Genomic DNA, 15,947 nt, shown 5'->3' with positions numbered 1-15,947 from the left:
CTATTCTACTATTTTATTCTCGTTTTTCCTTATGGCTTTTCCTCCCATCCTTACATGTCTCTTGTGGTTTCTTTTCCTATTGGATTATTAGTTGTATCGAGCATGCATTTTAAATTTTTGAGTATCATGTAAATGAAGCAGGTTGACATTACTCCTTTATTTCGCTTCAACCAAGTTTACTTCTTATCAATGTTCTTTCATCAAAAGTTAAATGTACCTTGTAGCCATGCTTGACCCTGATAAACTGCATTTCCTGTTGCCATGCGTTAAGTATAGATTTATAGAAGAAATTATGGTGCCACCGTCCTATTCATTAAATTTTACTTGTGACTATCACTGGTTATGATGTATATTATTCAAATGGAGGACCTACCACTCGGAGGTAGTATTCATTAATAAGTGGAATATGATTATTGCATGAATGCAATAAAGATGCCCAAATTCTTGCGCAATTATTGCTTTGATTTCAAGTCATAATTGTGTTGCAGGTATGGCTGTGCAAGAGGTGTGGAAATTGGTAATAAAGATGTGAAGCTTGAATACTTGGAGGAGGCCTTTACGACATCAAATTGGATTTTTCATATCTACAAAGTCAAGCCTCGAAAGAACCGTTGGTGAACAATTAGTTTAATAAGAGCCTGCATTTCTGGGGACATATCTGAGAGGTGTTGTGCTTGTGCTGCAGGGCTAATTTGGCGAAAAATACAGGTACTTATATATGATAAAGAGCCATCTGATTGTACTTGTGGTCCTAGGTCAGACTGGTTCAGCAATTAAACTTGACCGATTTTCCAGAGCGGGCGGCATGATCTTTCTATTTAGAATGCTAGAATGCAATTGCATGGCTTATACCTAAGTTATGCTCTTTCTTGTGGGTATGCTTTCAGTGCAAATTAGTGAAATTGTATCACCGTTACAATTCAATACAAGCATGTTTCCATTTCTTTAAGAATTGACTCTCTATTGATTGTTTTACCTCGTCAGGAAAAGTGCTTGTGATTACTGTGGGTGGCTGCGTCAGGTTTGTTACAGTTCACATTTTTGAACCTTGTTAGGAATTTAGGATGGATGTCATTTTGCGGGACACAAATATTTTATTAGAATATTTATGTAGGATTTATAATTTTGTGTTGGAATACCTGATTATTGGTAAAACATTGTGATTGTGTTTATTTTTTTATATTCTACATTTTTTTATATCATGCGCAAATAATTTTAGTTGTAAATTTAGTTGCAAACTCACTCTTAGTTTCTCAGTGTTTGGTTGTGAGGTTTTCGTTGAACTGATTGTGAGACTTAAACAACGTTCTTTGTGGGTGTTGTTGTTGTTGTGGAAGGAGAATGCCAGTACCAGAAGTTCAAAGACGGTGATGACCTTTAACATGGAGGTTTGCACATAATTATCAAATAAAAAAGTGTTAATTTTTTAATATAACATAACTCTCCGCATGAACAAACTGCATCTTGATACATTCCTCTTCTGTCTTGATTCTTTGTTAGGTTCGAATCATGGTGCACTCAAGTTACAACATTTCGCACCACAACTGCTGAATGGGCGGGCTGCATTAAATCTCTAGTTTTCAACATCACCTCAAGACTTAGATCAACCCACTTGATTGAATTTGAGTCAAACACAATAAAATCACCCATTGAACTCGTCCAAAGATAGAACAAATTAATGAAATATATTTTCTTAAAAAATAAAATAAAATAATGTATTTGAGTTTAATGCTAATAAAAAATTATGTAGTTTCTTCTTTAAAATTCATATTTTAAAGTTTGTTTATATATATATTTTTAAATATCTATTAAGTTTGATTTCCTTAACAAAAAAAAAAATCAAGAATTCGTATCACCCATTCCCAAAAAATAAAATAAATAAATAAATAAAAAAATCAACTTTGTGACACAGTGGGTGGTGGCTTCTCTCACTAGCGGCTGTGTTTTGGTTAAAATAATAATAACTAGAAAAATTCCCTTTCTTCATGTTGGCTTTTTTATTATTTATTTATTTTTTTATTTTTAAATGATTTTGATGGTTGTGAAGCAATATTACATATAAAAATATAATTTAAAATACAAATAAAGTATTTTCATTAATGAAATTGCAACTTATGCATAACAACTTTGAAAAATGATCAATATCTGACAAAAAAAAAAACTCAATCAAAGAAAAAAAATCATATTTAAAAGAGAACTAAAAGAGTAATGAAAATTTAATTACATAATAATATATTCCACCACTTTTTCTATAGTCCATTATAAAAAATAAAAAATTAATATTCCTTATCACCATGCAAACTCTTGGCATACAATATTTTGTTGACGTTTGATTCAATGTAACTGAAAATACATGGATTTTAGAATGCAGTGCAATTAAATCTGAAGTTTGGTTATATGTAATTGAAGATGTTATATTATAAAATTTTGTATTTGGTCGGAGAAATTTGCAATTTGAAATTAAAAACTATTTTAATGATTTTAAGTACATATTAATTAATTTAACTATTAATTTTATTATTAAATTATTTATTAAATTTAATTGTATATTTATAAATTTTTTTTATTATATCTTTTAATTTTTAATTTAATTATTAATCTAACAAAAAAAAGTATTTATGAACTTTTGAAAATATTTTTAGCATGTTATTTAATGATTTATTTATCTTATCATTTTAACTCTTAATTTTTTTATTAGATTAGTTATTAAGATAATTATTAAATTTATTATTAAATTTTATAATTTTTACTCTATAAAAGCATCCATAAATGTTTAATAATACTTGTTTTTTTCTTTAATCGGTTACATGTAAGTCATAAGTTATATATGTAAAGAAGCCTAAAGACAAGGGATTTGGTTTTACGGCCAAATTTGACTAAAACAAAATCTCTCATTAGATGTAATATGAGATATATTGATTTTTGAAATTTTGTGAACCAAATACTGAATGTCTGAAAACCTAGTAAAATGCAATTTGAAAACCCTTCAAATAAACACTACCTTAACGGTAGATAAATATTTTTAATGTAAACATTTAATATAAATAAACGCCTAAATGCAATAAAATATATTATTTTTAATAATTTAAAAAATTGCAAGTAGAAATGTTCCCAAATAAGATTAAAATATTATGTATATGTATAGATATATATAGATAATATGGATAATTAGAATATTAAAATTAAATCAATTATCTTAATTTGAAAATATATTTTCGTTTTTAAGGCATTCAGTTGTTTTTTCATTTTTATTTCGAAACTTCTTTCTCTCCTTCCCCGCTCTCTCTCTCTCTCTCTCGCTCGCTCGCTCGCTCTCTCTCTCTATCTATCTATCTATCTATCTATATAGATCGATCGGGTTTCGTCAATGGTAAGCGAGTGCCCCTCCGGTTTCTTCGTCTCTGAATCTTGTTCTTTACTTTTGTTGATAAGATCTCTCGGTGTTGAATCGCTAATCTCTGTAGTTCTCTTAGGATCTCTGCGAATTTTTAGATCCAATAAATCTAGAACAGTTGATAAGGATTGATGCATATGTTTTTCGATTTGTTGGGGCTTTGTGTTTCTCAGAGATCACGCATTGCTATCAAAGCTTTCGTAATTTTGGTGATCTGTTGCTAATAGTGAAGAATGTTGGTGAAATCCCCAAAAGGAAAATAGCCAGAATTTTTGGTTATCTAGGGAAACCCTTATCAGCATATAAAGAGATTGTTAGAATTAAAAGTTATGTTAAGGACCATAGAGAGGGCAAGCTAAGATTTTTGCATTATTTTTGTATAATTCCTCTAGTTTTTAAATTTCCTTGGTTTTTGTTGTAGTTATGATAAGCTTGAGTTTTTGATAAATTGTGAGTTTTCTTCTTCCTGTTTTTATTTACTTATATGATCTCAAAAATACCATGTGACGTGTGATTTTAATTGATCTGTGCCAATTTAATAATTTTTGTCTAACGAATGCCCTATTATGCTTTGGAAATCATATGATATTTCAATGCAGGGATGAGTCTACTTTGGATATGCAACGTACCGAGAAACAAGTATTTGATGTAGGATTGTTTGTTGAGGATCTGGCTTTTGGATGAGGATGCCAGGGAGGTAGCTTCTCTTATTGTCTTTTTCTTCTATTGGCAAACAGAAGTCTTTATTTGATGACTGCTGCTCTTTTGCAGCACTCCTAGGCTTTTGATGATAGGACTAATGTCTATAATCATAACTATCACTATCGCCGTTCACTTATTTTTCCCTGCTTCTTTTTAAGATATTATACATTTTTTTAATGAAACTAGGCTCAGTAGACAAAAATAGTGCATTGGTTTATGTAATTGTCCTATGATTGCCTTCAAATAGCTGAATTCAATCAAACATTGCAATCTTTATTGCCCTTACTGGAATGATTGGCACAAATTTGGATATGTGGCCGTATGTCTGTGTACTTGGATAAACATAGTTTTGGTTTATGCAGTTTGTGATTTGTAATCAGGTTTATTTTAGCATTGCATTTGCAGTATTCTCAAAATGATGTGAGCATTTAACAGATAGGTTGGTTTTCCATTGGACGTTGGCATCAAAATTTAAGTGGTATTGCTAATATTACTTTTTCTGAGCAGTAGGAAGCGCTTCTCATTTCCCAGTTAAATGCATTCATGTCCTTTCTAAGCTGTGCATCAATGTTCTGCCTATTATGTCTATGCAAGATATGCATTATTAAATTCAAGCCTCTCCCTATGTTGATGCACTATAGTTGTTAGTTAGATTTCATTTATTTTTTCTTTTTAGAAAAATCTTATTTAGGTAAAAAATTCTATATGTACATATTACCTGCTCATGATTTTCATCCCTATGCTTCTCTAATGTTAATGTTTCAGTGATTATGAGTCTCTAGAAGGGCTGCAAGAGGAACTAGAAGAATGCAAAACTGATGACGTGAGTAGCTCAGATGCTGATCTTTTGGAACCCTCACAAACTTTTTTCTTTCCAAATATCATTTATTTTTTACTAATATTTGGTAACTCTGTTTTTTGATAGCACAAATTTAAACAAATATTTATTGTTTAGTGGATAGAGGAGCTGTGTATTTCAGTTAAATGGTCTGTACAGATCTTGTTTAATGTTTAGTCAGCAAATTTTTTGCTTGTAGCTTCAAAATTTGTGTGGTTAGTGTTTACGTTTACAATTTCACTGTTATCATTGTTACGGATGTTTTTTTATCATCTGTGTACATTTTAAGTGGAGCATGGGGTTTGGAATATTCTGTGCTTGTCTGATTGATATGAATTTGAGCAAGTGCTACCACTCTAAGAAGTTAATCTTATCTGTTATGTTATTCCAGCTATCCATTTCAATACTTTAATTTGTTTGAAGGCTGGAATAGCTGAGATAAGGGTGCCTTTTGATTTTACATTTGAGGAAAAACCATATTTATTTATTTCCCTTTAATTTGCTTCCTCACAACTTTCAGTGCATAAACAAAGGCCTGCAAAATGATTCAAAAGAAACAAGTTTCCCACTTGTGATTTCTTGATTTTTGATTGAAGCACTTTCAATTCCTAAATGATTTTTAACTAAAATAGTTTTTATAAATGAAATTCGAATCTAAAAAGCAAGCTTGGTTCATCAAGGTGATATTTTCATGTGTTTTGTTTCTGTGTTCATATCCATGTGCCAATTTTTTTTTTGAATAAGATTGTCTTCTCAGACCTTATTAATTCCCTATGCATGATGCAGGAAGTGTCTAACATTCTTGCAAAAGGTACAAAACTTAGGGAGCATACCAAGGGTGTGGAGAATAATGTTCGCCAGGTTGAATTGGACTCCATTCAGGTTAGAATATTTCTCGGGGTGATTGTTAAAGACAGTGGAAGGAATTAAACTACTGTTAATTGTTGGTGTCCTTTGGATCTATAATGATAAAGATGCTGAGCACAATGATGCAATCATATCTTTTGTTCTAGAAGTTTCTCAGTGCGTGAATGTGTTGTTCATTGTGTGATGCGCATGTCGGTTTATCTCATGGAGTTTCTTCTCTCAGTAATGCATTATTACATCAAAGAGAGTGATAACTTAGTCGATGTACTGCATGGTCAAATCTGTGATTGTTATTGCATTTTATCACAGATTTAGGTAGATCTAAAAATGAATATCTTAATTTTCTGTGAGGATGCTTTTCTCTTTTTGGTAAAAATCATTTTTAATGATGCTTTTAGGTACACAGTGGCTGACTGGTGGCAAACTACTGAGTTAGATGTAAATTTTTTGAACATCAGTTTACTACTGAATGCTTTCTAGTCACTAGTGTACAGGCATGTCCTTATCATGAATCTAGATTACATAAATTTTCCTCTTGAGTGGTTATATATTTGTTGTCTATTAGGATTAGATTATTGCCTGCATATTGAATTTCGTTCTTAAACACGTATTTATTATTGTCAAGAAGGAACTTCATTTCCAGTTTTGGTGCAATGTTTTTTTTATTTTTGTTAGTACCATTATTCTGTAGTGTTCTAGTATGAAAAGCTTATTCTTCTTTGAGTTTTGTTATAACCAAAGTCTTTGTTGTAGGCTGAGATTGGTTCCATAAGCTCTAAGATAAAAAAAACATCCAAGAGAAGTCAATGGAATGGGTCTGAAATTGAAAAATTGGAAGTTATGGACTGAACTATCAGTCAGGCGTATAATGTTGTCTTACTGTTTGAGATCAATAATGAGGTTTTTTTTATATATTAGAAGACTACTAGATAACCAAACCTAAGGCTCTATTTGGTTACAAAATAAAAAATATGGTATAATTTTATTATGTAAGAAGTGCAAATGATTATTACGGAAATTGTGGCATATTTTATTCTTATAGAATGAGTGTTTGGTTAATAAAATAAAAAATTATTACATAAATTATTACAATGAGAAAATAATTGTAACCGGTTGGCCGGTCGCCGGAGACCAGCCGGTGGACTATCGGCAGGTCGCCGGACCGCCACGCACTTTACAATAAAAAAATATTCCACTTTGAGTGGAATAGTTTTTTATGCCATAACACCCGTATTATGTAGTATTTCCTTAGTCTAAAGTAAAAAACCTCGCAATGCTGTGATTTATGAAGATTTGTAATACATAAGATCCCTGTTGTATATAATTTTTATTAAACTTATTTCTGCCAATTGGTACATCTTAAAGATGGTGCTCTAGTGTCAAAAGCAATTTCTCATGTCAGTTTGTTTCTAGGCTTCGGCAAATCAGAAAACTTACAATAATGTGTTTGGTGTATCAATAATTAGGCATGACAATTCCGATGGTCTACTAAGTCCTATGTATGGTTGCCCTTATTTTGACGCTACACTCATTGTTAATTGATCTCGATGGGTATACACTGCCATGTTCTTTTAGCTTGGTTTATTATTTGTTTACTTCATCTGCTTATTTTAACTCTTTTAGAAAATGGCGTGACCATTTGAGGTTTTTTGCTTATGATTGATGGAATTTTGTGGGACATCTTACCATTCCTATATTTAAGTTTGCGCAAACAAGTGAAGTTTGGCGCATGCATCTTTGATCAGCAATTTTTTTAGGTCACATTTTGAACACATTTCTTTGGCAATATTATTAGATAATTGTAAATTAAAATACTCTGTAATGCAAGATATGTCATTGTTCACATCCATTTTCTATACTGTGATTGGTTAATCACGATGACTGATATTATTCTTATTCTAAAAAGTAATGGCTGACAATTTGCTCCACACAACTATCACAAAGAAAATAATCGCATAGCTAGTTTGAATTAGTCAACTGCTCTATATTTCTTGATAATCGTTCTTTTCCCTGGTATGCTTAACTTCATGATCATTTGGCTTTTACATTTTTGACATACCCTTCTTTTTCTATGTTCTTGTTTTGTTCATTATGATAAATTGTTCTACAGGCTGCAGAATCAAAATTGACAAAATTTGTTGAAGACATTATTGTTCCGCCAAGAATGGTTGACATAATTGTTGATGGAGAGGTTCTCTCGTCATCCCCTCCATATTCAATTTGGTCAGTGTATTTATATGTTCCTCATGAATACATTTTATTTACCCGGAAGAGTACTATGCTTGTCTGAATTTTGAAATGTGTTTTTAAAAATCTCAAGACCATATTTATTTTGCTTTTAACTCTCATTGATAATATCTATTTGTGAATGTTAAGTCGTGAGGTAGCATATTTTTGGAAAAGAGCACATTAAGATTATTAATTTTTTTTGGAATAAAATATTTGCTTTACTTGATATATTTTTGAATATGGTATATCTCGTATAATCAAATTTTCAAGAAATATCTTTCTGATGTCAACATGATTATGAGTTACATCTTTCAACATTTACCTCTATTGTAAGTCCGAACATAAGCAGGCAGTTTTGTTGGTTGATAAGAAGTCATGACAGCTAGCCAGTGTTTTGAATGAATTCCTATAATTTAATGAGATTAGCTAACTGGCACTCTTTCTTTGAAAGAGAATTAATACTTAATATTTTGCTCTTCTGAAAAGGGGCCAGTGCATTACTCTTTTAATTGCCCTATAGGACAAAAACTCTTTGCTTTAGCTATTTACTGTCTTTCCAGGTCAATGAAGAGTACTTAAAGACTCTAGAGTCACTAAGCAAACAGTTGAAATTTCCTGAAGTTGATTCCATGGTTAAACCATCAAAAGCTCTAAAAGATGTTCAGTCAGAACTGGAAAGGCTTCGGCAACAGGCAGTCTCAAAGGTTTTGAACTAGATGAAATAATGCTTGTGTATTGTTTTCATTCCTATTTTCATTTGCTATAGGATTTATTATGTGGAAACTTTTTGGATTTTGAACTTTTCACATCTGCAAATGTCAACTTTGTACTAGTTAGGAACATTTTTACAAGGGTTGCTTGTTCTTGACTTTTTTCTATTCTGTTTGAGGATAATATTGGATGGCTGGCTGTTCTAAGTCAATGTGAGGAACATCAAATTAAGTAAAGTATTTTTGGGTGTGAAATACCTTCAAGTTCAATTTTGACATGATTGGAATTTATTTGAAATGATAATCTGTTTGATTGCCAAATGAACATTTGGTCACTCGCTATGGTCACTGATGGAACCCTCTTGTACCAGTGATGTGCGTATTTTTTTATTAATGGAGATAACAGGTGCTTTTAAATGTATATTTTTTGAACAAGTCATACTTGTTGAGTCAAAAATCAGTTTCGGCAAATTTTACGTGTTTTATTGATTCTTGTTGCATAGTACCCAGGCTTGCAATTTTGTTTCATTCTTTCCATTCGATATATTTTTGTGGTGTGTCTACTTGGAATAATTCACAAACGACATAATAGGCATGTGATTAGTTATGATTATACATTTTTCTTGATTTTCAGAACCACTAATGGTGAAACTTTCTTTCAAAAGGTATTTGAGTTCATTGTGCAAAAAATACATGCCTTGAGAAATTTAAAAACAAGCGTCCAGATCCTGCAGCACAGTATTCTTCTTAAGTATAAGTAAGATTTCTTTCCACATATTGATTCCATTCCATATCTGTTTTGATTTATCTTTTGTATAGTGTTGATTTAATTTGATTGTCATGTCGCTTATCTGGTTTTGCCTAGTGCTTAGTATTATTAAATTATGTATGCCCTTCATGATAAGCTTCTGGTGATCTTATTGATATATGTTTGTATTTTAAGAAATAGAATTCATGTGGCACCACATACGAGATTTCACAGTTTTTTCTGCATATGTTTCCTGATTCTTCCTCTCGTCTCATAGTTGTAACATTTTTCTTTTTAACAAAAAGCAATTCTGTAAAGGACCATCAGTTCATCAGAAATGTGATGTGCCTTAGTTATTTGAGATGCCAGGATATTTTCTTGAGTCCTTGTAGCATAGCTACATGTGTCCAATAAACTTTTCATAAAGTGCATAGTTGTGTTTGGAAACCAGTAAGCTTCTCCAGTTTTTTGCTGATCACTTTGATGTTAGATATTAACACAATGCGCGATGGTTGTCCTTTCCATATTATTGTCATGTTGGCAATATAATAGTTGCAGCTAGTTTGCTGCTTACTCTTTTTACAAGAATTTCTTGATTGTATCAAATCTTTTTTACGTACATTGATATTGCAGGTGCTTGATTATTTTTCTTAAAGAACATGGTAGGGAGATATATAATGAGGTTAAGGCAACATATATTGATACAATGAGCAAGGTAAATGTTCTTGAAACTCTGTTACATTCTTCCTTTATAAATAAAAGATGGGAAGTGAAGCTTGGCCATAATCATCAGAAATTAGCCCAGTTAGTTTGGTCAAACTTTATTTTGTTTAGTATCTATATTATTTTCATCATGTGTGCTTTTTCTACTGAAACCCTCCATTTTTACATAGTTCATTTCAAGTCCTATGGTATTTTGAAACTAGATACTTCTACAAATTGTTCTTGCTTTGTCTTATCGTTTATAACAGCACATCTTTTTGGCACTTTCAACTTTCCTTCTTTTTCACACCAGATCTTAAGTGCTCATTTTCACGCATACATACAAGCAATGGGGAAATTACAGCTGGATATAGCAACAGCAAGTGATTTGATTGGAGTCGAGGCCAGGAGCACAGGACTCTCCTTAAGTAGAGAACCTTTGAAGAATGGTTCAGCTGTTTTTGCATTGGGTGATAGGATTAATATTCTAAAGGTGTTTTTCTACGTAGACTCTCTGATAAAGATCTTTTTTCCACCTTTTGGTGCATTTTAATATTTTGATCCAGAGTTATGAATATGCATAATGCATATAAACGTGAACAAGTACTTATGTTTCTTGCACTTTAAAAATTTTAATTTTCCTTACAAGAGCAAAGCTTGCTAGTCTTCCCACAAGGCAATAGAATGAACATTTCCCTTTGCTATCTTTGCATCCTCATTTCTGGAATATGAGTGCATCAAAGGCATGTCTAAGTTCAGAATTTGTAAGGATGGGCTTGGGGTCCAGGGTTTTATTTGGGGGGAAGAAGGGAATTAGTTAATCAATCCATGGGCCTTATTTAATGATTGATTTCAGGATGCTCTCTTCCGTAATCTTTTCATGCTGGTTATGCATTGTTACATGGCCCTCTTAAGTAGTTACTGTGCCCATTTGATCACTATGCTTGTCTTGATGCTCATATTCTCATAACAGCAAAGTATAGTTGAACATCAGGCAATTTCATGTCATATGACCACAGATGAAATTCTAAAATTTTGTTTTACGCTGTTAGGAAATTGATCAGCCGGCATTGATCCCACATACAGCTGAAGTGAATTCTCAAAGATATCCATATGAAGTTTTTGTTTAGGAGCCTGCACAAACTTCTGATAGATACTGCTGCTTCTGAGTAATGATGCATTTTGTTAGTGAATTTTATTGAAGTGGTCTTTGAGTGCTTGACTAACAATTTTTTTTGTTGCACTGCAGATATCTTTTTTGTGATGATTTCTTTGGAGAAGAATCTATATTCTATGAAATCTTTGCAGGTATCTAGCACTCATTTATGTTCTCTGGCCTTAGAATGGCTTTACATGAGAAATTATATAGCCGAGCCTCTTTAAAAGTCCATATTAAAAGTTAATTGTGTGTATAAAAGCATATTGTGAATTATGGCACAAGAAAAATAACCTTGATGGTTCTTTATTTTTCTTTTTTTAGGACCATTTGCTGTTCTTGATGAACATTTCAATGTGGTACTTCCAAATTGTTATGATGCTCTTTGGTTTGATGCTTATGATACACATCATTCATCAGCAGCAGGTTAGTCAGTTTCTTTTGCGTTGGTCAACACTTAAACAGGAATATGTCTGATATATGTTATGCAAGTCTACAAGCTTAAGATAAGGAAGCAAAAGGCCAAGGTTCATTGTTGCTGAACTGGATCTGCACAATATGGATTTGATAAAAATTTCAATTTTTGTGCACAGATGGTCATGTTCAGGCGGCAAATTCCATGCTTGGATTCATACCTCGACAAGGTGTGACACGTTTGACTTATGAAATGACTTGAGAAGTTCTTAGTGGTAGCCCATCACCATTTTTTTTGGTTACTTATTCAATAAGTTATTTTTAAAAGACTACTTGGCTTTATGATTATTCATCTTTTTCGATGAGTTTTGATTCCTTTTGTTGCTTTCACAACATAATTTGTCTTTGCATCTAACTCCCTTCAATTTTACTTAATCAAAAATCTACAGGTCAATATTTCTTTGTGGTCTCGTTTCAAATTGGTATTTGATATGCATCTCAACAGTCTACGAAATGCCAATGTAAGTACATTATGGGTAGATGATGTCCATCCTCACTATGTAATGCGGCGCTATGCAGAATTCATAGCATCCCTTGTGCACCTCAACGTTGAACACGGAGATGGTCAGGTAGATGGGTACAATCTCTCATCTTTATTATTCTCTGTTAGTATATGAAGAGACTACCTACATATTGAGTTTGTTACCTGTCACTAAAATAGATTCAGTTGGTTTAAACCCTTTATCATGATTTCTCTGTGATTTCTACCATTGCAGCTTGATCTGAACTTTGAAAGATTAGAAATGGCAATTGACGACCTGCTCATTAAGCTCGCCAAAACTTTCACAAAGCCAAAGTTGCAAACCGCATTCCTGATAAACAACTATGATCTGATAGTTGCTGTACTGATGGTTAGGGCTCGTGTCTTTTTCTCAATCTGTACATCTTCACCTTTTTGTACTCCTTTTGCTTTTTGTTAAAGTTTGTTTGAAACTTGTTGAAGAATGTACCTGGAGGTGGAAGAACAATGATATACTTTGGGAAACTGCTAGAAAGCAACATTGACATATTTGCCGTAAGTATTTGCACCATTTAGTGCAAAACGCTTTCTGTTCATGTATTTTATACTTGATGAATACATGGATTGGTGAACCATATTTGATAAATAAATGCAGGAAGAAATGCTGCTTGAGCATTTCAACGATCTGATCAAATTTCTGAATTCATGTGGCGGTATGTTTAGCTAAAACCTAATTCTTATATGACCATGTCATTCATCATAGATAATTCAAGTACTTGATGTGCATATTATTTTATCAGCTGGAGAATCAAGCTCCGGTGCGGAGAAGCCTTCGGCCACTGATCTTGAACCGCTGGTGAGGGATTTTTTGAGCAGACGGGAAACTGCTATAGAGCTGATGAACAAGGACGTCATCACATTTTTCAGCAACTGTTTGTGCGGCGGAAGAAATATTATGGACGTGGCTACCATAAAGCTGCACGTTTATTATGGAAGGCTCAGAGAGTGTGCTAGGAGAATGGAAGGCTCCTTTGATTGCAGGGATCCGTTGCCAGTATTTCGCTTATCTTATAAAGATAAATATTTTAAGATGGTTTAGGTATTATTCTTGTTTTTTTAATAGCACTCATATAGGAAAAAAATGGCAAATAGATACCTTTTTCTGTCCTTTTTTTGTTTTCTCCTTTAAGTGGGCATTGGATGTTGTTTCTCTGATTTGAGTATATTGCCGATCAATTTAGTTGATCTTTGTTTCTACTATGGTAACAAATGGCGAGAGAATTAGTTGATATGTGATGTATCTGAGATAAAAAAAGTGAGGTATGTAGTTTGATTCATTTGCATTTGAGCTGTGGAAACAGACTGTTGTGGAAAGGAGGTTCTGTTTGATGGGTGTGTATCCTTTTCAAATGAAATCATATTTGCATGTTTAACCTCGCAGGGAGTGGTCATTTGTTGTGATCATGGTAGAGTTATAAAAAAGTGTTTGTGGTTAGGTTTTGGTGGGACTGTATATCAAGCAATGTGTTTGTTGAGAACTCGAAGGTTTGGCTTGGTTTTCTAAAGCTCATGAATAACTCATTTATAATTTTATAGTGAGGTTGGTTTATAGGAATATGCAAGAAACACGTTTATCATTAACAAGCCTATTTATAAAAATCAATACTAAAATTGTTTTATAATTTTATTAATAAGCTCAAAATATAAAGTATTTTTTCAACTGTTTATAGTAATATCAGTGATGGTCATATATGAGATCATTAATATTAATGTGTTACAAAAATATTACATGCCCTTTTAGTATGTACAATTAAGATAAGATCAGTTTATAATTTTTATTATAAAAAAGTTTAATATTATTTTAAAAACAATAGATTGAGTTTTTTAAACCTGAGCTCGGCTCAGGTTTAATCAAAATTAACTCGAGCTCAGCTCGAACTCGATTAAAATAGTAGTAAGCTAAACTTGGACACGACCCAACTTGGCTTGTTTACAGCCCTAGGTTTTGGGTCAGATTTGGAGTTTGCCAATCCATACTAAACAACCCTGTTCAATCTAATCCCGACTTGGTCAAAATATACTATTTTTTTATGTAATGACCAAAAAGTTATATAATGACAACAATCTAATCAATACAAAAGTCTTTGGTCATCAAGGGGCTAATCCTTAACTTTTAGAAAAAAATAAATCTTCCCATGACTAATATCTCATACTATTGAAAAATAAGCATTTGATAAATAAGCATAAAAGAAAAAGAAAAAAGAAAAGTCTAAATCCTTCTAAAAAGAGTTGTTGGTGTTAGTGCAAAAGCACTTTAATTGGTATGATTTGACACCAAATCAAGGTGACGTGGTATAAATGATGACATGTGAAGCATGGTGACATGGCAAGGAGTTTTAGATTAGAGGCAAAATATGTTGAGAGATCTTGGTGGAGTTATTTCGGTATGTATTACAACTTGAAGGTAAGATGATATTAAGACTATAGTTAGAAAGATGTGATTGGAGACTAAATATGGATGGAGCTTAATTGAAGAAATACCTATCATGGTATGATTTGAAAAACCTTAATAAATATGATTGAAGATTATTAAAGATATGATTGGAGACATGCCTACTGTTGGTATGATTGGCATGATTGATTGAAGACCTATTCTTCGGAAGATTTGAAGGCCAAACTTGGGTGAATTGAAGATTAAATTTGGATAGTTTTATGAAGACGCACAAAGTCGTGCGCCCCTTGCGAGGGGATTGTGTGGTGAGGAACTGAGGAGGAAGGCTAGTTGCTGGTAGTCGGGATATGAAGATTTGACTGCATCGAGTTGAACTAAGCATAACTATGAGCTTGTTGGGTCTTGAGGTCACTTTCGCAATGGAACCATAACTCAGTTAAATCAGTAGTCAGGGCCATGTTGCAAGTTCAGTTACAACAAGAATTGCAATAGCTAATTTTGGAAGGTTTTAAAGTTAGTAGCCGCGAAGATTCTAAAAGAGGTATGTGCTATTTTTGGGACGTTGAGGCATCTATATAAGTTACCTTGCTCTGAGATTGGGTGTAACACTTGAGGAAGAGAGTGTGTGGGACACTAGACAATCTAGAGAGGGTAGTGATCTTTTATTTGTGAGTGTGAGTGATAAAGTGTTTGTACTCAAATGTATTTTCACCTCTTTTTATTGGATTGTTTATCTCGCGACTTGGCCCACTAGATGTAGGCAAGTGGACACCGAACTGGGTTATCAATTTCGTGTACCTTCTTTTATTTGGTTTGTGTGAGATTTCCTTGAGTGCATGAGTGTTCTCTAAAAACCACAAACCACACCGTGGAACTAATAGTTGGCTTGCTCGTCGATCTATGAAAACCATTGCTTGAACTGTGATATATTTCTTTCTAGCTCCTTCTTCAACCTTTGAAGTCTTGGAGAAGATTGGCTCTTCTAGCTCTTACCCCAAAGAGCTCGATTATCCCCCCCCAATTATATTCAAACATAATTATTCTCAAACACTCATTAATCTACTCACCCTCATTGTTCGTAGGGTGCTCCAGCGAGTCTCGATGTGCTTGATGCCCTTATATTCCTCTTCTTACCCCCACCATGCATGAATTATTATGTCACTATAATAACCAAGTCTAGAACACAAAACCCACTAAGATCAAATAAAAAAATTA

The 15,947-nt window shown here is 32.8% G+C and overlaps 1 protein-coding gene and 1 pseudogene across 1 annotated transcript; both read left to right on the top strand.

Moving 5' to 3' along the window:
• The first annotated feature begins 4,835 nt into the window (after nucleotides 1-4,835).
• Nucleotides 4,836-15,947, top strand: part of LOC120271725 — a 35,261-nt pseudogene continuing 24,149 nt past the window's right edge.
• LOC120272108 (vacuolar protein sorting-associated protein 52 A-like) lies at nucleotides 7,891-13,390 on the top strand. Its single transcript, XM_039278853.1, is given in 16 exon segments — nucleotides 7,891-7,992; nucleotides 8,591-8,734; nucleotides 9,406-9,497; nucleotides 10,122-10,203; nucleotides 10,504-10,683; nucleotides 11,243-11,311; nucleotides 11,313-11,359; nucleotides 11,440-11,498; nucleotides 11,671-11,732; nucleotides 11,734-11,772; nucleotides 11,940-11,990; nucleotides 12,210-12,389; nucleotides 12,537-12,671; nucleotides 12,764-12,835; nucleotides 12,936-12,993; nucleotides 13,081-13,390. Coding segments are annotated over 16 exon segments (1,596 nt in total). The 5' UTR covers nucleotides 7,891-7,965; the 3' UTR covers nucleotides 13,380-13,390.

This window comes from Dioscorea cayenensis, chromosome 11, assembly GCF_009730915.1.
Source record: "Dioscorea cayenensis subsp. rotundata cultivar TDr96_F1 chromosome 11, TDr96_F1_v2_PseudoChromosome.rev07_lg8_w22 25.fasta, whole genome shotgun sequence".
NCBI lineage: Eukaryota > Viridiplantae > Streptophyta > Magnoliopsida > Dioscoreales > Dioscoreaceae > Dioscorea > Dioscorea cayenensis.
The sequence above is the reverse complement of the archived record's forward strand: the minus strand, read 5'-3'. Positions and strand labels throughout refer to the sequence as shown.